General features: G+C 54.7%; 1 protein-coding gene across 3 annotated transcripts in view; it reads left to right on the forward strand.

Moving 5' to 3' along the window:
• Positions 1-4,624: 4,624 nt before the first annotated feature.
• The window catches only part of TLE2 (TLE family member 2, transcriptional corepressor), a 34,282-nt gene continuing 22,912 nt past the window's right edge, over positions 4,625-15,994 (forward strand). For 2 of the 3 annotated variants that reach the window (XM_065422259.1, XM_065422258.1), the window contains exons 1-7: positions 4,625-4,648; positions 4,853-4,950; positions 5,663-5,726; positions 7,390-7,434; positions 11,511-11,573; positions 11,864-11,938; positions 12,566-12,752. In XM_065422259.1, coding sequence (XP_065278331.1) covers positions 4,625-4,648; positions 4,853-4,950; positions 5,663-5,726; positions 7,390-7,434; positions 11,511-11,573; positions 11,864-11,938; positions 12,566-12,752 — 556 coding nt within the window. The remainder of the gene's footprint in view (positions 4,649-4,852; positions 4,951-5,662; positions 5,727-7,389; positions 7,435-11,510; positions 11,574-11,863; positions 11,939-12,565; positions 12,753-15,994) is intronic. The other variant, XM_065422260.1, reaches the window with a different exon arrangement.

A 15,994-nucleotide genomic window follows, 5' to 3' on the forward strand; every position in this document is an offset into this window, starting at 1 on the left:
CTGGGTTCTATGCCCAACTCTGTCACTGACCTGCTGGGTGACCTTGGACAAATCACTTCCCTGCTCTCTACCTCAGTTTCCCCATTTGCAAAATGGGGATAATGATGCTAACCCCTTTTTGTAAAGCATGTTGAGACCTCCCAATGAAAAGCATGGTATAAAAGCTAGCTACATTATCTAATCCAGGTTTCAGCAATATGGGAAGGGCAAGGAAGTGGTCATAACTGCCAGCATGGGAACCCCAGCTGTGTGTCCTTCCATCTTTGGTCTCTCTGATGAGGCTGAGAAGAAGGCAGCTAACAAGGGCTGACTGTGGTGGAGGGCTTTTCCCCACTAGAAATTGGTCTGAGAACCAACAACTTATTACATGTAAGCAAACCATCCAGCAGCCTGGGTTATACAGGAGGGCAGCTGCGGTGATCATGATGGTCCCTTCTGGCCTTGGAGTCTATAAAACAGACATCACCTGGTACCAGTTTTTGGTCATTGCCAACCAGTTCCCCTTTATATATTGATTGGAGTGTGGAATAATAAGGCTGCAAAGGACTAATGTATACAAGCCTTTTAATCGGCTCCCTGTGTGTTACAGGGGGATTTCAGATTGTCTGTGTAGGGGAGTCCCAGGAATGACATGAGACCCGTGGCTACCTCCTAACAAGACCATCATAAAACGGTCACATTTCTATAGCCTCTTGCACTGCTAAGGGTCCCCCTACCTCTACAACCATGCTTCACAACTACAGACAGCCACACAAAAGCAGCCACTTCGGGGGTGGTGCGTGGCCGCTGGCCCATAGCACGCCACACAATACTGGGAGGAAAGTATCAGAGGGGGTAGCCGTGTTAGTCTGTATGCACAAAAGCAATGAGGAGTCCGGTGGCATCTTAAAGACTAACAGATTCAGTTGGGCATCAGCTTTTGTGGGAAAAAAACCCACTTCTGCCTCTGAAGAAGTGGGTTTTTTACCCACAAAAGCTGATGCCCAACTGAATCTGTTAGTCTTTAAGGTGCCACCAGACTCTGTTGTTTTTACTGGGAGGAAAGGACATTTGTTTTTTGGGCTGGGGTGGGGGGGCTGTTCTTATGATCCCAGCAATTTGAGGATCTTTAACATCCCTGCAGCTGGGACAAGACCTGTTTGTAAGCGGGGCTGCAGAGGGGAACTCCGAGGCGGCGTTGACCCAGCTGTGGGTTGGAATTTTTAGGGTTCCCAGGGGCTGGATGCTCAGATCACGCCCCAAAAAGGGGGTTCTGTCTTTGGGGCAGTTTGAAGGGAAGAGCCAAAGATCCGCTGGGTTTTTACTTTGCTTGTTTTCACTTTCCCAGGGGGAGAGACTGGCTCTGTTTGCTTCTCTCTCTGCTGCGGGTGCAGCCCAGTGGACAGGGAGCTGGGATGTGTGTGTGTGTGTGTGTGTGTGTGTGTCTGCAGAGGCCCTTTGGTGATGGAAGGTGCTGTGCTTAATGTTAAAGGGATGTGCGCCTCTCTGGAAAGCCTGATTCATGGCCAGCAGGAAAGCCTTGCTCAGTTAGATCAATGTGCTGTAATTATACCATCCAGCCACTTCGGGTGGGGATGCTGAGGAGGGAGCAGGGCCCACGTTACTTTGATTGACAGGGCAGAGGAACTAGCCGCAGGAGCTTGTGGGCAATGTAGTTTGCAGCTGCCCCTGGGCTTTGGGGTTGCTGGAGCAAGCTTGGGGTTGGAAGATCAGGGAGTTAATTTGTTTGCCAAGAGCGGGAGGGCGGTGGAGCAGCTGGCTCAGGCACAGAGCGAGGACAGCCCTGGCCCCAAAGAACTGCCAGTCGGGGGCCAGCTAGGGAGGAGAAGGATGCTGTCAATAAATCATAATCCCTAGGTCTTAGCAGCTGCAGATCGCCCATCACTTTCCAAAGGGGCTCAGGCTCCTTCTCCCCCGTTTACAGCTGGGGAAACTGAGGTGCGACCCAGCTGCTCTCAGTCTGTCCCCAAAAGGACACAGGCCCTGTGGGCGTAGTTTGGGGGACAATGCCCCCCCCCGAAATGCAAGTGTGGGATTTGCTCCTCCACGCATGGCCCCATTGGCTTGACAGGAGCTTCTCCCCCCAAATCTAGAAGTCAAACTACGCCTACGATAGCCCCCCCTGGACTAGCGAGCGGCTGGTACGTCGCCCTTCGCCCAAAGGCCAGGAAGCAGCGATCGATTCCCCGGTCGGTGTGTCTGGGTGTCTATCTAAGCAGGATGACATTGAGCAGGGAAGGAGGCTTGAAAATTGAGACACCCCTCTCCCAGGAGCACGCCAGCACCCGGCCTGTGCAACCTCCGACCTCCAACAAAAACTAACTCTGGGAGCTGCCCCAGCTGCAGCAAAGGCAGGCGCTGGAGGGGGAGCAGAGAGGACTACAACTCCCAGCCTGCCCCGGGGCTGTTCCCTCCCCCACCCCCAGCTCACTCCTGTTTATCCTCCAGCTGCTCTCGCTCCTGATTAGCCTCTGAAGCCTTTGACATCAGAGACCCATGTGGGAACGGGCGGGGCCGATTGGCTGGCGCTCGCAGCCAATGGAAGCAGGGCCCCAGTAGCAGAGGCTGTAAAGCTGTTTAAGGTGGACCTGGGGGCTGGTTTTCCCACCAGCATGAAGGCTTGGGTGTAATAATAATAATAATAATGATCCTGCAGGGAGTGGGGGCCCTTTTGGAGGATTCTTTTTCGGGAAGGAGAAGGTATCCATGGCCTGGCTTTTGGGGCGCCTGGAAAGCCAGGCTGCCTCCCTGCCTAATAATCAGCCATTGTCATTTAGGGACACACACACACAAATGTCTGGAGAAATTGCTCCTTACAGCTGTTCCAGCAGGAGGCGCTGTAGGGAATGCTGGCCGAAAGGCCGTTCACAGCTTGTCCAGGCTCAGTCCCTGCCAGCAGGTGGCCCGGGAGGGAAGGGTGCAGGAGAGGTGGGTGTGGGGAACTTCCAAGTCCCACCTATGTCAGGTGTAGCTTCAGTCAATGCTACCCAAACCCTCCAGGGAGCCATGCCAGTCTGCTCCCAGCAGGAGGCGCTGGAAGGAATGGTACAGATGGCACAGTTGTGGGGTGGCTAACAGCCTGTGCCGTCCTACCACGAAAACCAGCTCTGAATTTTTTCCCGGTCTCTCCAAGGAAGCCTGCCCCAGGGAACGCCCCGAGACTGCAGCCTGGCTTGGATCACTGGGTCAGACAGAGGCTTTAAAACCCTGAGTATATTTTATGATTATATATTGATGATGCCTTTACTGCTGTGCGAACAGCACGTGCTATTTCCAGTGTCAAGCCATGGGCTAGCGAGATGCTGCTGCGTAACGCCGGCAGACCGCTCTGCTGTCCAAAGGGCCAGGAAGCATGAAACCAGGCGGATGGAGGCTCCCAGAGGGCAAAGCTTATTAAGGTTGGCTTCATTTGGGTCGGGGGGGGCTTACATCCAGGCCCCTTCAGATCTGGGCCCACCTGTCTGAGGCACTGGCAGCGGGGAAGCATGGATCTCTGTGGGAGTGGAAGATCCCAGAGGCCAGTGGGGTGGGGGGCCTGTATGGAGGAGAGGTCTGGGGGCAGAGGAGGGGGAAGAGACTTTTTGGGGCAAAGGGGAGGGACAAGGGGGGTGGGCTGGGAGAGACGGGTGTGTCTGGGGTGCGAGGGAGGGACAGTCAGCGAGTGGGGGGACATTTGGGAGGGGTCCCCATCATTCTGGTTGAGGCAGCCCAGCCCCACACTTTAAGGGGGCCCACGCAGGGATATAACTGAGCCAGCTTGGAGCTGAACATCCCAGGCGACACGAAAGGCCAATGAGGAGGCCAACCCCTCCCCCCCAAATCCTGGGCCCTGTCCTCAAAGGCCAAGCGAGCAGGAGACTGAGCGGGCCAGTCGGCTAGCAACCCATCCTCCCCCAGCCCAGCAGGATGTGGGGGAGCCGCTAGGAAGTGGGAGCAGCTGCTTCCCTCGGTTCAGTTTGCCTTCCCACCACGATGGGGAGGAGGGAGGCGGGCGTGGAGCGGGGGCGTGTGGTGGGGGGAATCTCTGCCCTCTGACACCTCTAGCGGGTGTCTGGCATGGATCCCAGAGCCAGCGGGCAAAGCCCCTGGTGCCACCTCCTACCGAGAAAGGACCACCTTAAGGATCCAGTTCGACAGACTCCCCTGCTCTCCCTTTGCCTTGCCAGGAGGCAGTTTTCATTCTAGCCAGGGACCGCTATTGAAATCCGGCCAGATTTTCTACTGACCTTCTGTTCCTGCCTTTTTTGTGTGTGTGTGTGTGGTGCTTTAAGACAGATTATATTTCCCCCCAGCCCCGTGTCCGATGGGGGGGCCGAGGCGACCCGGCCAAGCACGACCCACTGGGGAGGAATTCTCTCTCCCCTTTCACCCGACGGAAATGTTCTTCGCCCCGGCTGAGCCGTACCCACAACAATAAATAATTGTATTTCAAAAAAAAAAAAAAGCCCATCGGAGGAAGATTCCAATATCCGTCCGTCCCTCCCGGAGACAGGATTCCTTCGCCCGCTTGTTCTCCTGGTGACCAGCGGCTGTTGGAGAAGTTAAAGAAGAAGCCAGGGTGGGGAGGTTAAAGAGGGTGTTCTCCCTCCTCCGGTGGGCATCAATTTTGGGCAAGTCCCCCAGGATGTACCCACAAGGACGGCACCCTGTAAGTACCATCCTGGGCTCCGGGTGTGCCGGACGGGCTGGGGGTGAGGCGAGGGGGTGGATTTTGGAATGGGAGGGGGGGCGGTCCCTGGGCCATGAGCTAAGGGAGAGGAGAGGGTTGGGGTTGGAAGGTGGGTCAGGGCAGTGCGTTGGCGATGGGGTGGGCTGGGCTGGCAGCAGCGTTGTTGTTACTGATCTACTCTAGGCTCCGCTTCAGTCTGGGCAGCCCTTCAAGTTCTCGATTTTGGAAATCTGCGACCGGATTAAGGAAGAATTCCAGTTCCTGCAGGCTCAGTATCACAGGTGAGGGGCAGGCCGTTGGGGGAGGGGGCGGGCAGGCGCGGGGGAGGGGGCCATGGGGAAGGGACCGTCCTGGGGTCGGGTGAGAGATGCAGATAGACAAGTGTCTAGGATCGCAGGGAAAAGGGGGTTGGGGTGGAGAGACTGGTGTCCAGGGTTACAGGTAAGGCAGGGGGTGATCACAGAGGGGCGATTCTGAGGGTCCCAGGTAAGGCGTTTGAGGCAGGGCTGGGCGCACACAAATGCGAGGGGGAGCTCCGAGGGGTCTTGGGGTCACAGATCAGGGAGAGGGAGCCGGGGGTGGGGTGGGACAGGCAGTTCAGGGGATACATGTCAGGAGCGCTCCAGAGCTGCGCTCGGGGTCACAGGCAAAGTGGGAGGAGGCAGGTTCGTTTTCTCAAGCCACAGCAAGGCCTCGCTGGACTCGGTGTTACAAGGGGGAACAGCGATGGGAGCGGAGAGGAGCTCAGGGGAGTGGGGCTGGGTGGGTGACAGGCCAGGGGCCAGATTTATACCCTTCCAAGCCAGGCTCCAAGCCGCTGACCAGCTGGTGGAACGCCGCTGGGGACGTGCGTGGCACGGAGCGATGGCACCCGACTCCTGCTGCGGGGATGGCCCCTTCCGCCGCAGCGGGGCTGGGTGGGAGGTGTGCAGGGTGCAGCTCGGGGGTGGAGGTGGATCCGGGGCTGCAAATGAAGACGGTTTCCCCTTGCAGTCTGAAGCTGGAATGTGAGAAGCTGGCGAGCGAGAAGACCGAGATGCAGAGACATTATGTCATGGTAAGAGACCCTCTTGACCACCCACCAAAGGGGTCACATAATCATCCTACTGGGGCAGGTCAACAAGCCATTCAGCCTGAGAGCTGGCCTCCAAGGACCGCCACTCCTAGCTGGATGATGTTGCACTCACCTGCCTATGGGTGCTCTCCCAAGGGGGTGGGGGCGGGGAAAGGCACTGGTCAGGAAGGAGTTAACATCTATTCCTAGCAACGGTTGGTTCCTGCCGCGCCGTCTGCTGCCACTGCCATGATGCTGTTAGATGCTGGGAATGATGCCATTTTTTCATTTGGCCTCGTAACTATTGACGTCCAGCCCTTCCAGGTGGAGAGGGGGTGGCTGGAAGCAAACTGAACCCCAAGGTCGTTTCATAAAACCCCTTCCAAAGTACTGCCGGAGGATGGACTCTGATGTGGGCTTCTTGAAACAGCCATCGCGGAGTTAATCAGAATTGCTACTTGCCACTGCCCATAATTCCAGCAAATTATAGGCCTCCGGCGATCAGCCTGGTGGGGTTAGGGCTGAGGTTGGAAACGGGATAGGGACACAGGAATTGCCATGGTGAATTAAACCCAGGGTCCGATTCTAGCCCAATATCTTGTCTCTGATGTTACCATCTGCTTCAGAGGAAGGTGCAAGAAACCCCTCAATAGGCAGTTATGAGACAAGCTGCCTCCAGGGAAAACTTCCTCCTGACCCCAATAGCTAGGGGTTGTGCATGCCCTGAAGCATGAGGGTTTATTTCCCTTCCAGAACACTCATTGATTCTTTAATCTTTACTGTTGTCACTTTGGCTGTCCCTGTTCATACAGATGTATGATCCCTGTCCAAATCCTGCCAAGTTCTCAGCCTCAGTGACTTCTTGTGACAAGGAGTTCCACAGGCTAAACTGAGCTTTGTCTGGAGAAAAAAAAAATCACTTCCTGTGATCAGTTTTGAATTTTCCACCTTTCTGTTTCATTGACTGCTCCTTCGTCCTGGTATTATGACAATAGGACGAATCAAAGATCCTGAGCTACCTTCTTTAAACCATAATATACCTTCTCCAGGTCACCATCCTGAACTCGTGCTAGGTTGTAAGTGACTGAAAAATCAGTTCCATTCGTCCGTTTCTGGTGATATGAGTTTGGTGGGTCTCAGTCCAGTCCCTGGTGGACAAGTGCCCCTCCCACCATCACAAAAACCCATTGTTGCCCTTGATGCGCATTGCCAGAGGGAGTATAGCCCAATGGTTAGCGCTGGAGCCAGAGAAGTCAACCCCTTAATCTCTGGGTGGCCCAGAGACTCAGAGTCCAGCGCTCAGAGTTGGCCTGGATTAGATTGGGCTGTGGAGACTGAACCTCCCTGCTTAGCTGAATCCTGGTCCTGTGGCCCCTCCCTCATCTGAAGGGGCGGGCCTTCTGTGGGCTCCTCCCACCTTCCCAGAACTGAAAGAGGCCAGCACCTATCCCCGATCTGTCCCTCAGTCAATAAATCTGGGCCTGACCCTGGGAAAAGCAAAACCCATCTCTGTAATTGACTGCTGATTGGAGTTACACCAGGGCCAGTTTGGCCGGGGGGAGGGAGCCATGTGGAGTAGCTACCAAGCCCTGCTGGTAGCTGGTTTGTTATCTGGTGGCGAATGGAGAGTCCTCTTCTAACCAGCTGTGTTGTGGTTTGCTTTCAGTACTATGAAATGTCCTATGGGCTGAACATTGAAATGCACAAGCAGGTGAGTGAGGGGGGCTCTTGATTAGCTGGGGGGAATTGGGATAAGGATATAGGAGCAACCCCATCTCTGCAGCATCTCTGGAAACTGTTCCCCACCCCAACCCCAGTTATCTCTGACGCCGACCGTTCTGTGTCTTCGTCTGGGGCTGGGGCTGAACGCGGAGCTTCCGGCTTAGACCTGGGGGGCTGGGAGAATTTGCTTAATCCCATAGGACTGCAGCCTGGTGATTGGAAACTGAGGTTCACTTGGGGGCTGGACCTCCAGTCTGCTCAGGGACTTGAATTCAATAGGCAGCCAGGTGAGGAGAACAGTGCAAGGCATTCCCAAGGCACCGTTAGCCGGCCAGCCACCAGGGCCGGCTCCAGGGTTTTGGCCTTCCCAAGCAGCCAAAAAAAAAAAAAAAAAGCCGCGATCGCGATCTGCGGCGGCAATTTGGCGGAAGGTCCTTCGCTCCGAGCGGGAGTGAGGGACCGTCCGCCGAATAGCTGGACCTGCCGCCCCGCTCCGGAGTGGCCGCCCCAAGCACCTGCTTGCCAAGCTGGTGCCTGGAGCCGGCCCTGCCAGCCACATACCCGATTCAGCGGGTAAGCTCATGCCAGACCATGGACCCATTCACCGCTGGCCTGTATGCAGCCTTGGAAGGGTTCCATTTGTATTAGTAAATGTCGATAAGCGTCAATTTCACCGCGCGCACGCACACACACCAGCAAAAATATTTCCGTTGCTGATCATCTACATTTACAGATGGGCAAAGTAAGAAAAATTCAGCCTGAGACGTTTTGATTTAAGGCTGTTTCCTTTGTGGATTTTGACATGTGATGTTGACAGTTAGAACACAAACAGTTCTAAAGCTTTAACTTTCTGGATCTCAACATCTACTGTCATTAAATAATTATTGTTTGACGCCCCCCTCCCTAATTTCCTGCAACTGTGAAAATGTAAATTGATAAAAACGGGGGGGGGGGGGGAGTGCTTAAAACCCCTAATTTTGTGCAACTGGGAACATTTAAATCCATAACAATTGGCAAATGCACATGGCAGAAACTCTGGGTGTGATTATGAGTTATGTTTAGTAGAGTAGCACCTCGGGACCAATGGAGGATGGAGCCGTGTTGTGCTAGTTGCTGTACAAACCCAGCGTAAGATACTGTCCTTACCCTGAAGCGCTTGCAAGCCAAATAGATAAGACAGACCCAGGGGAAGGGATCGAAGGCCTAACAGAATGATCAATGTGATGGCTGCAAATAGCATGGTAGCGGCATGATTTTTCTTTCATTTAATAATGTTTGGGTGGGTTTAGTTAGGAGGGGATCAGCTAAAACGGAAAGACAAGGGGAAAAGGGGGGCTGAGAAGGAGAAAGGTGTGAGGGGCAGGTGTGGAACCAGGCTCAGGAGTAGACTGTTCGCAGGTGGTTATCTGTGTGCTAGAGATTGGCTGGTAGGTCGGTGCTTGCTGCCTTTGGGTCTTAGCCAATCTGAGGGGGGCTAAGGGTCAGATTTGTTAAGGTACTTCGGCATCTAAAGACGCAGAGCCATTGATTTCAAGGCATTTCTGAAAATCCCACTTGGGGCCTATTTTCATCTGTAGGCACCAAAAGACCTTTAAAAATCCAGCCCGCGGTCTCCTAATTAGGCCCCAGCCCAGTGGGCATTAGCACCGCTGTGCTCTTAGGCGGATGGTTTATCTGGCACCTCCGCTACAGAGAAAGCTGGGGGTGAACAGCAGGGAGCTGGAGAGAAGGCCTAGAGAAACTGAAAATCAAATGGATCTTTTTTTTTTTTTTTTTCTTTCCTTCCCTTCCCAAAGACGCTGGAGTGTTTTTCACCATCCCGGTCTCCTTTTGTTCCAGCTGTAATTTGCTTTCCTCTTCAGATTTATCAATCTAGTCATCGCAGGGCTGGCTGCCAGGGAAATTAGTTTGGAACGGTGCCTGACAAAGTGGCAAGTCGACTGCCATATTTCTCCAGCTGGCTCAGCCCTCCAAGTTTGCTCCTTTTGTTAGCAGGGTGGTGCGTGAGAGTCACTTTCATTCTCAGCTTCCTAATTTACTCCAAACTCTGATGGGATCCCGAGATCCAGCAGGCACCCCGGGAGCTGAACAAGAACAAACCAGATTTGTTTGTTGTACAAGGCAACGAAGCTACAGCGAGCTGGAAAGGAGTGTTGCCAAGTGGTTAGAACAAAGCAGCCTGGGAACAAGGACTCCTGGGTTCTAATCCCAATTCTGGGAGTATGTCTCAGGACTCCTGGGTTCTACTCCTAGCTCTGAATGTGTGTGTGGTCTAAGAGCAGAAGACTGGGTCCGCGGACTCGGGCTCTAGTCTTTAGCTGCGGGTGGAAGTACGCTTTAGTGGTTAGAGCAGGGAGTGGGAGCTGCAGGTGACGAGTAGTGCTGCTTTTATTTCCATTGGACTGAATTAACTCCATTTGGTTTCTGGTTGCTGCATCTCCGATGCCCTGTCACTGTCGGGTGTCAGGAGGGAAGGCTGGGTGGATTTGCCGGTGCTGTGTGCCCCCCTGGCTGTGACTGGGAATAGCCGGGGCCGTGTTACTTAGGGGGCCTGGCCGATTTCCTTTGTTCTTCGCTGGGCTTTATATTAGCGCTCACGAGCTCTCTGCACCTCTCTCGGAGAGTCCTAGAAATCTGAGATGGAAAAATAGAGCAGACCAGCTCGTCTGTGTCCCCAGGCGAGTGCCAAGGTGGATTTGCTGCATGAGGTTTAAATGTTATCGAGCTCTGAGGCTTTTACTGCTTCCCTTGGGAAACTGTTTTCGTGCAGGAGGCAGTGTATCCAACGGGGCCGGGCACGAGGCTGGGAGACGGGAGACTTGGGTTCTACCCCTTTGAGACTGTGGGCAAGTAACCGCCCCGCGCGGTGCCTCAGTTTCCCCCTCTGTAAAACTGAGATGATTGTGTTGTCCCCTCTTCAGAAAGGGCTCTGAGATCAGTACACAGAAAAGACAGCTGAAGGGCTAAGTGTGATCATGCATCTAAATAAATACCAGTGCATCAATTATGTCTAGGCAGCCCACCAGCCCTGGCAGTTTAGAGATTCCATGAGTGGGGCTGACGGATCAAGCCCAGTGCAGGGGGTGGAGCAGATTTTTATATCCCTAGCTATCGCCCTGTAGGGAAGAGCCCCAAATCCCCCAAGCAGCCTGCCAGAAAGAGCTCCGTGTCGGGTGGATGAACTGCTTTTGCCTTATTTTGAACCCACTCGAACTCACTGTGGGTTGGAAAGTTTGACTCCAGCTCGAACGCTCTTGCTATCACGTTCCGCTTGGCAGGGAAGGGGGAGAAACATCATTCAGAGGAGCCAGTCCTCTCTAGGGCGGTCCCTCTGCTCTGGCCGTGGGCCAGCCGAGCTTCGGGGCTCTTCTGTGCCCCGCGCTGAGCACAGCCTGTCCTTTGGCTAGGAAGAGTTTTTCAGTTGACTCAGCCGTGAAAGAAAAGACAGGTGTTAGGTGAGCGAGGAGAGCCTCGTGGCTACGGCGCCGGCCTGGGGCTCAGGAGATCAGGGTTAAACCCTGTCTTGTGAGGTACTTAGTCTCTCTGTCTGTTTCCCCATCTGTGCAACGGAGATCGTAATGCTCCCCTCCTCCGAGGGGTGTCGTGAACTCCATGTGTCTGGGCAGTGGTGTTAGGGGGCAGACGAGAGACCCCCTAGGAAGTGTTCTGGGTGAATACCAACTCCTTTGGCAACCCCCAGAAAACAGGGGTTGGCCAAGCACCCAGCCCTCGTACCAGTGGGCAAAAGGCACAGGCTGCATGCGGGATCTGTGCCCGGCAGGAATGGTGGAGCCCGTGAAATCCAGTGCATGTAATACCCCGGGGACATGCCCTGCAAAGTCCCCACCAGGACTCTGGAGCAGGGATCCCTCGAGAATCCATCCTGGTCTTTGCACCGAGCCCCGCTGCAGGCTGGGATGGGAGTTTGGGAGTTTATCCCAGGCTATCAACATCGCTCTTAGCCCTGAGCCTGGGCGGGGGGTGGGGGGGCTTGATTTAAAGAGCACCCGTTCTTCTAAGCAGCGCCAGCGCTTGGCATGACAGAGCTGCCTTTTGCCCTTTCAGGCGGAGATAGTGAAGAGGCTGAGTGCCATCTGTGCCCAGATCATACCGTTCCTGACGCAGGAGGTAAGCGGGCGTGCGTCGGGCTGCCTGGGGGATGGGTAGAGTCGTGGCGCGGTGGCGGTGGAGGACACTAGGAGACGCTAGGTTGCACTGGGATAAAAAGTTGTGCTGTGTGAGAGGGAGATCCCAGGAGGGTGAGCGCCTCTGGGGGTTTTCCCCCTGGGAGGGTCTCCTGGACCATAACCCGGGAGGAGGCAGCTCCGCCTCGTCCCCCAGAGGCTCAGTTGTCTTTTCGATGGGGCGTGAGCTCACGCCCGGCCGGGCTCCTGACCCGCCATGCCTTCCTTTCCCAGCACCAGCAGCAGGTGCTGCAAGCCGTGGAGCGGGCCAAGCAGGTGACCATGGGGGAACTGAACAGCATCATTGGGGTGAGTAGCCCAGCGATGGGGGAGGGGAAGGGAGTTCTGATCAGGGAATTTGGAGCCAGGATTCCCCTGGCAGGGTAACCCCAGACCACAGCTCCGGGCTGCCCCCAGCCAGCTGGATGGATGCTCCCTTGTGTCTTCCTCCTTTGCAGCCATGTGATGAGCAAGCCAGACAGTCGTCTCCCCCTGCGGCACACCACTCAGTGTCCCACAGGCAGCAAAAGGCAGGAAAGCCGGGTGGAGGGGAGGGAACATCATGGCCTCAAGGCGGCATTGGACAGGCCTGGGTGGAGACCAGGAGCCTTCTGACAACAATGGCCAAACTCCCACTGACCTAAGAGCTGCTCCGGGCCCTGGGCAGGTCTCAAGGGGAGCTGTTGAAATCGTGCAGGGAGCCTTGGAGGTCATCCTGCAGCAGAGAGCCCGATCACCCCCCACCTCCGAGAGGGTGTCCCTGTTTGTGCTCAGCCCTGGGCACCGTTGGCCCTAGCTGCTCTGGCTCATGGCTGCAGCTGGGCAAAGGATCTTGGAACTGCTTCGGGGCGGGTAGCGGGGCTAAGGGGGTTGGGTGAGTCGGGGGGAAGGACGTCTCGTAGCAATACCCCGCAGCCCTGGCTCTTTCTCCTTCAGCAGCAGCAGCTCCAGCACCTCTCCCACCACGCGCCTCCCATCCCGCTCACCCCGCACCCTTCGGGCATGCAGCCTTCCAGCCTGGTCAGCACCTCGGGACTCCTGGCCCTGTCGGGGGCACTGGTGGCCCAGTCTCAGCTTGCCGCAAAGGAGGACAGGGCGGCTCAGGATGCTGAGAATAACAGAGGTATGGGAAAGGGACTTGCGTAGTGCGGGAGTGGGGAGGGACAATGGGCAATTAGCCCTTTGAAGCCTGAAAGATGCCCGTTTCTCCTGCGGGGGCAGAGCCAGGCTGGCTAGGGCGTGGACTGGAGGGGAAGTGATTGGTCCCTAAGGAGCACTGCCATTTGGTGTCAGCCAACAGCCCCCCCACCAGGGGCCTTCAGCAAACCACAGCAGTGAGAGCAGATGTCGCCCCACTCTGCCCTTTACCCAGGGCTCACTGGTTTGCGGCAGCTGCCGGCTCCGGCCAGGAAAGTGCCGGGCGCGGCGAGTGATAGATGAAGCTAATTAAGTCTCTGGAGCCTCGCGAGGTTGGCGCTATTTTTGACGGAGGGAACAGCTGCGACGCCGAGTGGACCCCGGAAGGCGTGCGCGTGGGCAGGACGTGTGCCTGGTTGTGTCCGTGAAACCCGTGCACAGGACGCGTGTGTCTTTATCGGTGTGCCCCATGCATACAGGGGTGTATGTGCCGCTGTACGTGCGTGGATTTGTGCACACGTGAGTGTGCGCTCGTGAATGCGCACGCAAAGGCGCGTGTGATGGGCTCCACTGGGGCGATCAGCAGAGCTGCTGCTGTTTCTTTGACGCTTTGCCCCGTACGCCTCCCCGGAACGCTCTGTCGTGTACCAGGGGCTTTAGCTAATAAGGATACTGTTATCCAAACCGCTCCTTAGTCCTGTCTCCAAACGGTTTGGGGGGAAGATGCCATTAACAGCCTGCTCTGTGTGGCTGCAACCTCTGCACTGCCACTCGGGGACGGGGGGACCCCCATCAGCTAAAACCCAGCTCGTAGTCTCCTCCTCCCAGTGTGGCCGAGGATTGGGAAAGCCGCAAAGGTAGCACAGTGGGCCTTTGCACCTCCCAAGGATCGGTGCCGACTGGCTCGGAATGGGCCCCTCCTGGATGGGGGAGGAGGGTGAGGTATGGAGCCAAGCAGTGCTGGGATCCTCGGGTACCAAACAGGGCAGGGAAGATGCCTGAGAATCAGCTTCCCTGGCTAGCCCGAGCCAGGTGGAAATCAGGAAAGAGGGTGGCCCTGCTACATTGTGTGTGACATCCACCCCCTGGGCATCTCTCCGGGCTGCAGCAGCGGCTGCGACCCCCAGCGCTGCCCTCTCCATCTTTCTCAGTCACTTCCTGTCATTGTTGTTTGACCCTTCTGGACTCAGCCCAGCTTGTTCTCTGTGTCCACCTGCTCCCTGGGCAGAAATTGCTTTGAAACTGAATGAATCAGCCACCTCCACCTCCCGTCCTTTCCAGCCTCTCGCCTTCTATGGCTCTGGTCCTGTGTTCCTCCTCTCCCTGTCCTACGTCGGTGTTTATCTTCCCCCTCTGTGCCCACTGCTTCCAGCATGCTTGGGCAGTCCAGCACCACACTCTGGCTCTATGTCCATGCACTAAGAGGGTAACTCTTGCCAGCTGCTCTCTGCCAACGCTCAGCTTGGCGAGGGGCATGGCATAGGAGCCTAGGCAGGTAGTGGCATTTGGTATTTCCCACGTTGTTTTCAGATAAAGATGCCCGTTGCCAATGCATACCGTTCCATTGGGCCATCAGCGTGACATTATAATGCTCAAGAAGCCTGTCTGCTAAAGTCCTTACTGCCAACCCCAAATGTTCAGCGCTCGAGAGTCAGGCCCACGAAAATCAGTAGATGGTTCTAAAAACGGCGTTGGGTTCTATGTCTTTTTCCTTCCACTTCAGACCCGTTTTCAAGCTTTTTCTCCACAGCTCCGAGGGCTAGAAATTAATTTTGGTTCCAATGAAAGTTGCGATTCTTGGGCACTCACATGACTCCAGGAGCTGGGGCTTTAAGAACAACACTAACGTAGTGCAAGACTCAAGAGTTAGGAACAGTGTAATAAATTTGGAACCGATGTCCTCTGTTCCAATGATTTATACTGTGCTGTCTTGCAAAGGGTGGTGGAAGTTAACAATAATAGATCGTCCTTCTCTGATACCTTTTGTAGTAGAGCTGGGCGGGAATTTTTTTGCTCGGAAAATGCCGATTCACTGAAGATGGAATTTCTGGTTAAAACAAGAGAGACTGACTCCGGAGACCAGTGGTTAAGGGTGTGAGGGACCCAGGTTCAAGTCCTTGCTCTAAATCAGACAAAGCAGGGTTTGGAGCCTGGGTGTCTTGCAGTCCTGGTGAGTGCACTAGGCTATTCTGGGGTGGAGAGAATCCATTTTTTCCCCCTCTCCTCTCTTGCATGTGTGCGCTTGTGCTTGCTTTCTCTCTTTTCTCATGAAAAGATTTAGAAGGGTCTCACTTTTGTTCTGATAACAGAATGAAACCAAAGTTTGAAATGGAGTTATTTTCCAACCAGCCCTACTTTTTATACCAGCATCACAAAATGGTTTACAACCCCTTACTTACTATCTTAATCATCATTAAATTAGCTAAAGGCTAATGTTCATGTCAGCTACTGTGGGTCATCATAGTATCTAGCTCTAAAATGCTTCTTATCCAGACATCTCAAAGCACTTTGTGACAGAGGTCTCGCTATCCCCATTTTACGTATGGGGAAACTGAGGCATTGGGTAGTGAAGTGCATTGCCCAGAGTCACCTGGCAGCCTAGTAGAAGAGCCAGAAATAAAACCCAGGGCTCCTGGGTTGCACACTGGTGCTCTGTCCACTAGGCCATGCTGCCTTCCAGTAGGGGCAGTGTATGTTAAACATAGGTTGTGGTTAAGAGGGATAGCTCAGTGGTTTGAGCATTGGCCTGCTAAACCCAGGGTTGTGAGTTCAATCCTTGAGGGGGCCATTTAGGGAACTGGGGTAAAAATCTGTCTGGGGATTGGTCCTGCTTTGAGCAGGGGGTGGGACTAGATGACCTCCTGAAGTCCCTTCCAACCCTGATATCCTATGAGTGTGTTCTGAGCCCTGAAGGTACTAGAAATGTTGTTGTGATTTATTTAAAGGAAACAAAAAGGGTGATTCAATCATTTGTTTTGTTTCTTTACACACCAGGGTCCCCATGTAATGTTAGCAACCCAAACACAACAGGACTAGCCTGGTTTATGAGATGCCAGAAGCGAAATGGACCAGTCTAAGGTCGCTGCTAAATTGCAAACAAACCCGAGATTGCAAACTCTTTTTTGTCTTTTCAGTAAGCGTTCCGGTGCTTCGGCCGGTTCCCTGATGGAGAACCCTCAGGTGCACACAACGGTTACATAAATAAGAACAAAAATGGTGAAAGGGAAA

Source organism: Emys orbicularis, chromosome 24, assembly GCF_028017835.1.
Source record: "Emys orbicularis isolate rEmyOrb1 chromosome 24, rEmyOrb1.hap1, whole genome shotgun sequence".
Lineage (NCBI taxonomy): Eukaryota > Metazoa > Chordata > Testudines > Emydidae > Emys > Emys orbicularis.